The 12,795-nt window shown below is 36.4% G+C and overlaps 2 protein-coding genes across 2 annotated transcripts; one reads left to right on the top strand and one right to left on the bottom strand.

Moving 5' to 3' along the window:
- Positions 1-1,536, bottom strand: OCT59_026092 (uncharacterized protein; the record flags this gene model as incomplete). The annotated part of the gene is made up of 1 exon (XM_025328209.1): positions 1-1,536. The coding sequence occupies one exon, from the start codon at positions 1,534-1,536 to the stop codon at positions 1-3; it is 1,536 nt and encodes a 511-aa protein (XP_025167596.1).
- A 3,145-nt stretch (positions 1,537-4,681) lies between these two features.
- On the top strand, positions 4,682-5,119 carry OCT59_026093 (uncharacterized protein; the record flags this gene model as incomplete). Its single annotated transcript, XM_066142941.1, has 1 exon — positions 4,682-5,119. The coding sequence occupies one exon, from the start codon at positions 4,682-4,684 to the stop codon at positions 5,117-5,119; it is 438 nt and encodes a 145-aa protein (XP_065992511.1).
- Positions 5,120-12,795: the final 7,676 nt, after the last annotated feature.

Genomic DNA, 12,795 nt, shown 5'->3' on the forward strand with positions numbered 1-12,795 from the left:
TTAAAAACCTTCCAATTCTTCTACATATCTTAATTTAGAATTAATAAACAAATCATAATATTTTTGAATTTTAATATTATATAACTCAAATTCTTTCACTTCATCTTTAAATGAAGATAAATCAGTATTAGAACTAATAATAGCCAAATATTTGATTCTTTTCTTTTTCATAATATATTTTTTTATATAGAATAAAATAATATCATGAGTATCACGACATTCCTCATCTTGATCTTCACTATAATTGATTAACAATTTTTTAATATAAGTATTCTGAGAATTTTTTAAGAAAATTTCAAAATCTTCATATTTAATAATAAGAGTTAAACTTAAATATTCTAATTTAAGAGGAAGTAATTGACCTAAATTTTGTAATATAATTGAACTAAATTCAATAGCAAAGATTTTGATAGAAAGATGATTAAGATTTTGTTTTAGATTTTCAGTTAAATTGAATAAAGGATAAATAATCCGACTATTAAATACAGTCAAATCAAGAAATTTAATATTTTTACAATATTTTATAATTGATTCAAGTAATTGTTGCTCCTCAGATATAAACGAACTAAAACCAACTTCAAACCCAAAATTTTCCAAATAATCACCATATTTTTGTAATAATAATTGTAATAATTCAATAAATTGTAATTCATTATTTCTATATAAGAATATAGATTTTAACTTAAATGGTTTAATTAAGTTAATTATTTTTTGAACAAAATCAGTACTTAAAATACAATAAATGATATGAACAGATTCTAAAACATTCAATTGTTTAAATAGTTTGTCTAAATTGGTTATAACTTTAAAATTTAGGGAATATAAGATGATTGTATTTAAAGTATTTGATGAATGATTATAATCTTTTGATAACAATGATGATTGATATATAGGAAAACTATTACAAGTTGATGAAATTTTTTTAAGATTTTGACATAAAATAATCATTTGAGGTGCAAAATTTTTAGCATGGCTAAGTAAGACATCAATACAACCGAGTTTTAAATTTCTAATATTATGAAAGAAATCTGGGTTTTTTAACATTAATTCAAGTATATCATCTATATAGGAAAAATTGATCTGAATATCAAAAGTATGTATATTTACTTCATTTAAAATAAATATTTTAAATAATGACATGTGAATTAATCTCTTAAATCCAAGTATTGAGCTTTTTTCGAGTTTAACATCTTTAGCCCATTCTTTAATAGAAGAAATAATTTTCTGTGTATACAAATATTTTAAAAAAGTGGGATAATTAAAAAGTGTATTTGAAGGAAATAATTTATCATCAATTTTATATTTACTTAATTGTGCTTTTAAATCACCATTTAAGTTATGTAAATAAATTATAATAAAGTTATAATTTTTGTTAGGAATTGAAAATGGATTTTCCCATAATAATGGAATCGCTAAACGACACCATAATCTGTTAACTAATATACATGAATGTAAAGTTGAAAAATCATTCTTAAAATATTTTATAATATCATATGTTAATTCAGGTAAATCTGAAAATATTTTTGAATATGACATATTTTAAGCGAAGTAAGAAAAAAAGAGGTATTAGTTTATCACTTATATTAATTTCGGAGTATTGTCGCACAATTAGGGCGTAAAAAAAGGTATTATGTAATTATGTTACAATTTGAATCACGATGATTGATATATCCAAATACTTATTCTTTTCCATATTTTGAAATCATCCTTTTCTCAAAAATTTATTTATTGAAACATTACACTTTTTAATAGTATAAAATGTTATTGCAAAGATAAATCTTATCATTAATCGATAAAGAACACATTTTTCGCATATATATGTTACATACATTGTTTCTTAAATTTTAATTACATTTTATTCTGTTACTATCACGTGACTAAATCAACATACAAAATACTGTTAGAAGTCAGTTCTTGTATGCTTAGGATTAAGCTATGTATATAAATTTATATTTTGGGTTTAGGCAGAAGGTTATAATTAATGGATCATTGTTAACGCTAAAATTGAACTGATCAGATGTAAATAATGTATCACTCAACACTAGTGCATACACTCAGATACAAATAAAGGTCACAAATTAGCAAAACTCAAAAATCAAAGTGTATATTTTAAAGATAAACCTTTTTTATTAATTAAATCCTAATCAACCGATACATTTTAATGCTCTTCTTTTACAGGTCTATATATATGTAAAAATACTAGACTAAAAATATCTAACATATTGCATTTATTAAATAAATTAAACATATTTGATATATTGAACATATTTGATATGTTGCATATATTTGATATGTTTCATATATGCAACATATGCAACATTTCGAACATTGATCATCACCCCGTGATTAGGCCGAATTTTTGTCACGTGATTGATCGTTCGTTACATCATCCCCCGCAAAAATTTCAACTCCCGTTAAAATTCCAATGGATTCGGTTACCAGTTTCTGATATTCTTCATGGCTTAATTGCCGAATCATGGTTGACGTTGTTTGAGTAGTCCGTGTGATTTGGGCAACTCCAGGAAGCTCAAATATGTAATATGTTCGTATGGCTGAAGTCCGATAATGTATTGATAATTGCTGCACGTAATAACTCCGCAAAGTACCAGTCATTTCTTTTTCTAGAAAGTGACCCATATAGAACAAATTTGTCAACAATAAGATTCTATTTCTGAAGCGTTTTGCTCGTTCGATTGCTTCCTTTAATATTTGAAACTTTTCTCCATGGTTAATATTATCATCAAATGGTGGAGGATAAGGGACAACAACTGCCAGTTGGTTTTGATATAAGTCTGTATAGATAATTTGAAAAGCATCCATTTCCGAATGATTGTAATTTCAATAATAATAATAATTAAATAAATAATAACAAAAAAAAAACTAATAAAACTAAAACTAAAATTCCCGAAATTTTCTTTACATATATATAAAAAAAAACATCTCTTTTTTTCATCTCCTATTCTATTGATCGTCAATATTTAGTAAAGATCATCACTTCCAATAATTACACTTCTCATTACATGAATATTTATGGATCACCACCTGATCGTTGGTGATACAGTTTCAAGCGTTCTGAATTGATGGGATCCTTCAAAATTTTCCCGTCTAAGGTTCGCAACTTATAGGCACCATTATTTATTGTTTCATGAACATAATACGGCCCTTTCCAGCGTTCTCGCAATTTTTGTTTTTCTCGTAATTGACTTTGATAAAGGAGAACCAGGTCACCGATTTTAAACTGCACGTCATGAAGAGCATTATCGTGACGTTGTTTTTGTTTCTGTTGCGATTGGTATATTACATCCTGTGTTATAAGCCGATCTCCCACAATTTTTCCGGTCAACGTATGAATTAGGTTGAAAAGATCTTGTTGAATATCACTTTCAGGTAGATCTACTTGAGTAGTCCGAATAGCGAATTCAATCGGCAGTATAGCATCTCTTCCATACATTAAGTAAAACGGTTCGTGTCTAGTCGTGTTATGTCTTTTTGTTCTATAGGCAAACAACACAGACGATAAGTACACGTCCCAATCATCCTTGTTTTCATTGGCATACTTCGCCAATGCTTCGCATAACGTTCGATTGAATCTCTCTACCAACCCGTTAGTTTGAGGATGATAAGCTGTTGATAATCGATGCTTCACTCCAAGTTCTTGACAAAGTGAATCTAACATTTTATTTACAAAGTGGGTTCCTCGATCGGTAAGGATTTCCTTTGGGCATCCATGCCAGCATATTATGTCCTCGTAAAAAAAGGACACCACAGATGAAGCCTTTGCATTTGGCAAAGCTCGGGCTTCCGGCCATTTGGTCAAGTATTCCGTGGCGACCACTATATACATATTTCCTTTCTTTGTCCTTGGAAGTGGTCCAACAATATCCATACCGATTCTGTCAAAAGGCTGCCCCACTTTTATTGGATGTAATGGTTCGTTTCTCCAATTTTTGCCTCTTTTCTGACATTCATCGCAACTTTTGACATAAACACGAATGTCATTGAACATTTGGGGCCAATAGTATCGGATTTTTATTCTTCGATACGTTTCATCAATGGAGAAGTGCCCGGCCAATGGGTCCGAATGTGAGTGGTGTAATATGCTCTCAACATCGTCGAGCTGGTAGTGTAGTCACTACGTTCCTCCACCTCGGCCACGGCCTCGCAGTACCTACATCCCCCTCCGTGGGGCAGGTTTACCTGCCACAGTACCATGGTCTGCCACGGTATTTTTCCACTTATTTTTTTTTCTACATTTTTTCTTATATATAACTTACTATGACAACTATGGCAACTATGGCAGACTACTTAAAAACGGAATAAAAACGCGAATAAAGCCGAAATCAAACAGAATCTCCTGCCATAGTACCTGCCATAGTACGAAAAATCTTATAATAATACTATGGCAGCCTTAGTCAGCCCCTCAGACCCCAAAATTCGATTCACGCTATGATTACCCTTTATATACTCACCTAGACCCTCCAAGTATGATTCCCTATGTCCTGAACTATGGCACCCGAACTATGGCACCCGAACTATGACCACTTACCCCCGTCAGAAAAAATATATTCGGCAATTGAAGATTAGGTAACTATAAGTAACATACAATGATAAACTTACACGCCGCCACTTCTCTTGCCGAAGACCTCGGGCTTGATCTTGTAGACATCTATGGAATCCGTAAATGGATCCAAATTCGGGCATCACCCTCAATGACCTGGACATAGTAGCAGAGATGGTCAGAAACCTTCCGGTTAAAGAATTCGGAAAACATCTCAAGATTAACAGACTCTGGTATAACTGTTGTAAAGCCGAGTTGTGGAAGCGGCATAAAGAAGCCGAAGAGGTATACAAACAGGCAGTAGACTACTACAAGGAAGCCATTGACAATTTCAATGAAGCCGATCAGAAAAAATACACCAGGTTTGCAGGGATGGTAGTAATAGAAAGAGCACTCCTCAGATGCAGCTTTATAACGCAAGAGTCCGACTGGGAGAAATGGACTCAAATAACGTACAACATCCAATTGCTTAAGGAAGGTCGCACTCCTGACGACTCGGATGATGAATCAGATGATGGAGAGGTATCTCTCGATGACTCAGATGATGAGGAATACTTTTAGAAGGCGGTACTAATCCGTCTTCCTCTTTTTTGCCTCCTTAAGGCATTTATCAATACACTGCTTACACGTGTCATCAGAATCTAAGATTTTCTGCCCGAGTTTTTTGCATTGCCGATTGTACGCCGTCTGATGTCTTTTAGCCGCAGTTTCTTTTTTCTTCTCCTTGGTTTTCTTTTTGATAACCCAGTCTATCCCAGTAAAAGTATTCTTATGCATCCCACAAACTACACAGTCACCATGTAAACGATAGCGGCCATTTGTGGTCATATCTTGTATTTCACTAGCAGTCTTGGTTTCCTTCTTACACTTTAGGCAGTAAAATTGTGTCATCTTAAGATTTGAAGTCTGAAATCTTTCCTTTAATTTGTCGTAATATGTCGCATTTAGAGAATTACTACAAATACTACAATCTCTCCAGAGTACCGGCACGAATTCTAAAAGGTGAGGAGCACTACAATCTATATAAAAAGCCCCTAAAGGAGAAGTCATCAGAGCGTCCACGAGTAGTTGTATGGAAACCAAATGCAACACATCAGGCAGATCTTGCAGAGATGCCAGTCGACCCCAAAGGATTCCACTATTTCCTCGTAGTGGTAGAAGTCGCGGGTAAACAAGTCGATGCAGAACCCTAAAGGATAAGACTGCAAATAGGGTTCTAAACGGGTTTGTCAAAATCTACAGAAGAAATCGTATTAAGCCACCAACACACAGACTGGAGACAGACTCCGGATCAGAATTCACTAACGACCAGGTACGTGATTTTTTCCTGAACAGCCTAGGGGTAATGATGAGGTTCGGCGAACCAGGAAGACACAAACAGCAATCATACGCTGAACGAGCCATCCAAGCAATCCAGAAACCTCTCCTAAAACGAATGGTGGCACAGGAGTTGAAGACCGGGGTGACATCCGTGGAATGGTCAGAAGATTTCTGTGATGTAGTTAATAAAATAGATGAAATCTGGCAGAGAAATCCCCCAGACATTCCGACAGGGTCACCCAAAGTGTCAAAAAAGACGGAACTTCTCTCTGAAGGAACACATGTCCGAGTCAAGTTAGACGAACCTATTTCAGTACTCGGGAATAAACTCCATGGAAAATTTCGTACAGGTGACATAAGATGGAATCCCAATATCCGTGTCATCAAAAAAATGATCCTCTCACCTGAACAGCCTCCTACGTATCTTCTTGATGGACCACACGGGCGTCTAGGTGTATCCAGATGTGCGTACACCCGAAAAGAGTTGCAGATTGTTCCAGAAAATGAACATCCCCCACCTGACTCCGTGATAAGAGGGCAACCCGAAAGATTTGTACCTGAGCGGATACTCCGGCATCGCATCAGGAAGGGTCAAGACCAGTATCTAGTCAAGTGGGAACGATACCCAGATACCGAAGCCACTTGGGAACCCGCTGACCGGTTGGAGGAGGATGTCCCTGCCTTAATCCGCAAGTTTTGGGAATAAAAAATAAATATTCCCTATTTTTTGTCTCCTCGATTCACGTCAGAAACTATCGGGATAAAAACATTCTTCTCATTACAAGTAAGGGCGATATGTTCACGTGATTCATGGACATCATAATTGTAACATTTCAGACACGTCTGGCTCAATCCAATCTCCCTATGCTTGTAATCGCTTAAAACTGCGAGATTCTCAGTGATTACACAATCAGGGTTAGTTTGATTGACACACCTTTTACCATGCCGAATGTCCTACCAGAACCCGGAGCGCCGGATATGTTATGTGTAATACTCTTGTCGATATCCAACCCTAATTCTTCAGCGGCTTCCCTCTGAATAAAAGACGCGTTAGCACAAGTGTCTGCTAAACACTGAATTGCTATCCCATTGACCTCCCCATCCAGCGCTAAAAGATCTTTAGTATTCTCCAAACGAGCTATGTCAATATCCATCGGGTCATCTTCCCTGATATCCTCTTCTTGTTTTTCCTCAACTAGGTCTTCTGGAATCTCCGTACTTTTACGAGCAGACTTTAATTCTTCCCGAAGAATCTCGCGGAGTAATTTTCTAAAATCTGCAGACCTTAATAAACTTAATGAATCATTTTTGGTGACGGCTTTTATAAGTGTGGGCTTACTACTAGTAACCTTCACAGGAATCTTAATAGGAGTCATTTTAACTGATTTTTTTGGAACAGATTTAAGAAGTTTCGAGATACTTACACCCTTATCCGAGTTTACTTTTTTTTTTTGTACTTCGAACTGCACAAATCCGAAAACCACCTTCCTCATCGGGAACAATTTTCAAGTCATCAAAACTCGCGGTATTAGTATCAATATCCATAGCATCATCATTAAGATCGAGGTTTCTCATTGCTCGGGCTAATTCCAGATCATCGCGTCTATCTTTAGCCTTCTGAAGTCTCTTTGGAAATCTTTTAGACGTCTCATATCCCATAATAAGATCAATAACATGTTGATCATCCTCACTAGTCCACTCAGGAGCATCAGGGTCACTAGGGTCATCACCAAAATCATGATCTACATAACCATCATCCCAATCAGGATCCTGATGATCCTGAACAACGCGTGGCCGTGGCTTTGGCCGAACAGGTTTAATCTGTTGTCTATAGACCGGTGGTTTACGAACTGGCTTAGATGCTTGTAATTGTTTAAATTGTGCCTGGAAATTCTTGGTAAGTTCCTCGGCTTGTGCCTTGAGCAATTCTTGTAATCGTTCTTGAGTAATAACGTCTGTCGACCTTTGTATTACAGCACCTTCGTGTGGAGTCACGGGATGAGTATAGCCAGCCAATTCCTCTTTTTTAGCCTTTTCAATACCCTGACGCCTTTGTAATCCATAGAACATTTCACCCTTTCATCGCTCAAGATCACTCAATCTATCGATTAATATATTAAGAGGTGCCGCCCCGATTCTGGAAGCTTCAATAACGTTTTCCGGCAAAAGTCCTCTATAGAACTGGTCAGTAACCATAATTCGATTATATCCTACAATATCCCCAGCCCTCTCAACTCGCTTATAGTAAGATCGAACAGGTTCACCTTGTTCCTGGTAAAGGTTACTAAATCGTATTTGAAGTCTTTCTTCCACGACGGTTGGAAAATTTGTACGCATATACATAAATGCTTGATCCAGGAGAATCCCCTGTAAGACTATTGGTTGATTCTGGACAGCAGCATTAAATGGACCTCCATGATTTCCCAACCCATTAACGGGTTGATGAGTAGGACGTCCGCCCGCACGCCTCCACTGCTCTTCAACTTTAAAATTCGTTCTAACGATATCAGCGCGTGATGGGAAAAATGTTTCTCCAACGGTTCTCGCCGCATTAGCTAAAATCCTTGAATATGCATCAACATCAGACCCGGGTAAGTAAGTACCAACATGTAATCCATTAGCAACCTCAGGAACAGCTAAAGCTCTGAACGCTCGGCGAGTAGCACCGGCTCCACCATTTGCAGTAGCCACTAACCGAATATTCGAGAGTTCCCAATTTTTTCCAGTAAGTTCTGCATCAAACCACCTCGCCGCTTCATCTCTCATACAGCTACGAAGAACCCCCATCGCTCGCACCCGACCCAGAGGTGCACCGGCATCGTCCAACGGATCAATACCAACGGTATTAATATACCCTAAAAAGTTATCAATAAAAAGATTAAGATCTTCATCTTCCCGACCATGAAATATAGGGGCAGCTATACCAATGGCAGCCATATCGTATTTTGTGGATGGTTGAGAGGAGGTGGAGGAAGGTTCAATTGTCTGATCCGAAACCATTGTACTTGGATACGCAGAGCGGCTATTTGTTGGAAAAGTCGATTCCTAAGACGTCCCAATGTCCGAATTCCAAAAAGAACCCGATTATTGGCATATACAAGCCGATTTCGTGCCGCATCACGCTCGCCTATAGCTCTATTACGTTCACCTATAGCTCTATTACGTTCTCCTCTCATAAGATTATATTGCTGCTGAAGACGATGATTAGTCGTCCGCATACCACCAAACTCACGTTCCAATTCAGCCAAATTAGCTTCTAAACTAGTAATAGTATCTTGTACGTTATTTAGCTCATCTTGTGTAAGACCTAACAAACCCGTTTGAACCTCGAGTTCATCTTGTAATTCATCACGTTTTTTTCGAGATCGATCACGTTCCGCTTTTAATATATCGCGTTCTTCGTATGTTTCTCTACAGCGATGAATTAATAAATTAAGAGCATGTTTAAGACGATGGTTTGCATTTTGTACATCTTGATTAACAACCATGCGATCACTGACAGTTAAAAAATCTGTTAGATCCTTAATTACCGCAACTAATGGTATATTATTCATATCACGCAAATCCCTAGGAGGCGGTCCAGTAGGCTCTGAAGGAGTATAAATTGCAATTGGTGTCGACATCGTATTTAAACTAAGATAGAATAAAATTCAAATGGATCTTTATGTATACAATTTGGACGAGTACACGACCGACTCGAGACAGGGTAATGAGTTTGCCCCATCATGGCCTTTCCGTCTTGCCGTAGCAGGAAGTTCTGACTCGGGTAAGACAACTATGATTATTAATTTGTTAATGGGAGACAAGAAGGCAAAGGAGGATGGCGAAAGGTACATATTATGTGATGCGGTAATTCTAGTTGGCAGATACCTTGATGAACCGAAATGGGCAGTCGTACGTGATTTTTTCAAAGAAGAAGAAATTCCGTTTACCGCAGTATCCCATAGTGAGATTCCAAATGTTAAGGACTTCAACTCCACCCAGGCTACTGTGGTAATCTTCGAGGATTTGATGGATGCGCCTAAAAAAACCCAGGATCTCATCACTGGATTTTTTACACACGGGCGTCACAAAAATATCTCGTGTATCTATGTGGCCCAAAGATTCTTTACCATTCCTAAGGCTATTCGTGAAAATGTGAATTATATTTCCCTACATGGAGGTCACGGAAGTTTGACCGATACTAAGAGGATCATCCGCTGTAGCCATAGATACTGGAGTAATCGCATAATATGGAGGAATAATATGGAATAAAAGATCAAACGATAGAAAGTCACATGATGGGATAAAATTAACCGGAAAGGATAAACTTTTAGGAGAAGGAATGATCTACATGATGTAATGTTTATTAAATGATTAACGGAGAACCAATAGATCAAGTGGGGGAGTTGATCGATGTGGCTTAGCAACCAGTTTATCAAGTTCAACAATAGGAACAATTAGGAGGAGTAATCATAAGCCACAAATGATAAATCATATAAAAAGGAAGGATAGCGAATTAAAGGAACAAAAAAAAATAGGAACATGTAAAATATTGATGAACTGCAGCCGCAGTAGAAGAATAGCTGACGAGACGCAGTAGAAAAGATAGCACAGCCACAAAAGATGGATCTTTACAATATAATATTTGAAAGATTATTTTATTTTAAAGAAAAGATAGCACAGCCACAAAAGATGGATCTTTACGATATAATATTTGAAAGATTACTTTATTTTAAAGAAAAGATAGCACAGCCACAAAAGATGGATCTTTACGATATAATATTTGAAAGATTATTTTATTTTAAAGAAAAGATAGCACGGCCACAAAAGATGGATTATATCTTTACAACATAATATGCGAAAGATTATTTTAAAGAAAAGATAGCATATTAAAATAGTATAACATATTAGAAAAGATAACATATAAAATAGCATATAAGATAGCGCATAAAAGATAACATATAAAATATTAGAAAGAAATAAGAAGTAGGAAAAGAAAGAATAAGAAAGTTGGTTTAAATAGGAGCGGAATGGGAAGTGAATTCCACAGTCGTCAGATACGATGTAAAACTTTAAGTAAATTAGTTAATTGTGAATTTTATGAAGAATAAATAAAATACCCTTTATATGAAAATTAATTGTTCCGATTGTTTTTGTTACTATTTTCTTATGATGAAAAAGTAATTTTGTTTAATTAATTGTTAGTAAAGCATAATGTTATTTTAAAGGTAATAGGTTCGCCCTAAACTTTACTGTAATGTTCGCTTAATTAATTTTAATTGGACAAATTCATGGTGAATTTAATGTCATAACAAGAATTATGAAATGAATAAAATATAAACTTTTGTAAAGAGAACTATCGTATTTTGAAAGAAGATAATGGATGAAATATCGTGGCGAGAGCTATCGCAATTTGAAAGTTAAGTAGTAATAAAACTAAACCAAGCAAGAATATTAATGTTTCGTGGAGAACGAATATACATTAAAGCAGGGAAGTTTGTTTACCGCCGGGTGGCAGACGGGGGTGACACCGCCAGTATACAGAAGAATCGGAGTCACTAGCTCCAGTAATCGATGACTTTACTCTACAACGCGAATTTATAGTATTTGATCTTAGAAGATCTAAGAGCGATCCGTTATCTATTCGGGTTAGATGGGATACTAGTCTCAGTTCGATCACCGATCAATCTCAGTTCGATCCTAGTTCGATCTCAGTTCAATTCCCGTTCGATCCGAGTTTGAACCCAGTTCAATCGAAGTTCAATCCGAGTTTGAACCCAGTTCGATCGAAGTTTAGTTCCTATGGCCAGAAAGCCGTAGCTGAAGCAAAAAAGTCCTCCCAGCTAATCGAGTTTGCTCGGGAATATCCGTCGCCTAAAGAGAGAAAACACCTTCTCGTATCTGGTGTTATAGCTAAGAACGCAGATACCTGGATTAAGTACGTCTTTCGGGAAGCCTACGGACTATCTGGTAAGACCTTGGGATCAGACTTCCAAAACTTCTTAGCGAAAGTACGGGATAGGACCACGAAGACTGAAATTCCAAAACCTGAGACCGTAAAGGAGTTATTCTCCCGATATGAAGTCCTGAAGTCTAGTCACCCTTTGGATAATAAAAAATTAATAGAAGGCATCGGGGTCCTTTTACAGATCTTTTCTAAGGGTCATATGGACCGTTGAGCATTACGAGTAGGGATCAATAGTATTTTGTAAGAATCTGGCTGCTTTAGCAACCCATCTCGTGAAGTTCTTCCACAGAAGCCCTAAGAATCATGGCGCTTTTTTTACGTCCTTCGAAGTCAATCCGTAGCATCCTAGCTTTTAACCCAATAGCTCCTAAGGCTCGAGAAGCAAAGTTCTTAGTCATCGGATTTCTTACATGACTTACATAGTTTTCATAGAATGTAGTAAAGGGTTCGTCAATACCATCCGGGTATGTATTCCGTAAGAACTGATATAAGGCAATTTCCCCACTGTCACATCCAATGGCTATAAGCTGTTCAAGAAGCCACTTCCTAGTATCCTCGTATGAATCTCCGTCCATAATTTTCATATCCAGTCTTTGTGTGAATAATTGCGTAAAATCCGCATTACTTGCCCGACGGATAATCTGGACCAACTTATCCCTGGCAAGTCCCAAGGCTTGTAAAGGTTCACTCTCGTCGCCAATCTTCTTTATAATCTATCTATACAACACGCTGGATAATCCTCTATATGCCACTTTTGCAGAGAATACTCCACAAGGACCCAGAAATATATATACAGGGGTAGGGTACACAGATGCGTCGCCATCATAGTGGAATTAGACGGAGTAAAGTTTTGATTTGCGTACAATTTTAGAATTTTTCATCTATAGTTAGGTCATCAAGATTGCGTATTTTTTATCAAATTTTTTATATGTAAAAAATTAGTTTGCGTATTTTTGACCTAAATTTG

The sequence above is a fragment of the Rhizophagus irregularis genome, chromosome 6 (genome assembly GCF_026210795.1).
Source record: "Rhizophagus irregularis chromosome 6, complete sequence".
Lineage (NCBI taxonomy): Eukaryota > Fungi > Glomeromycota > Glomeromycetes > Glomerales > Glomeraceae > Rhizophagus > Rhizophagus irregularis.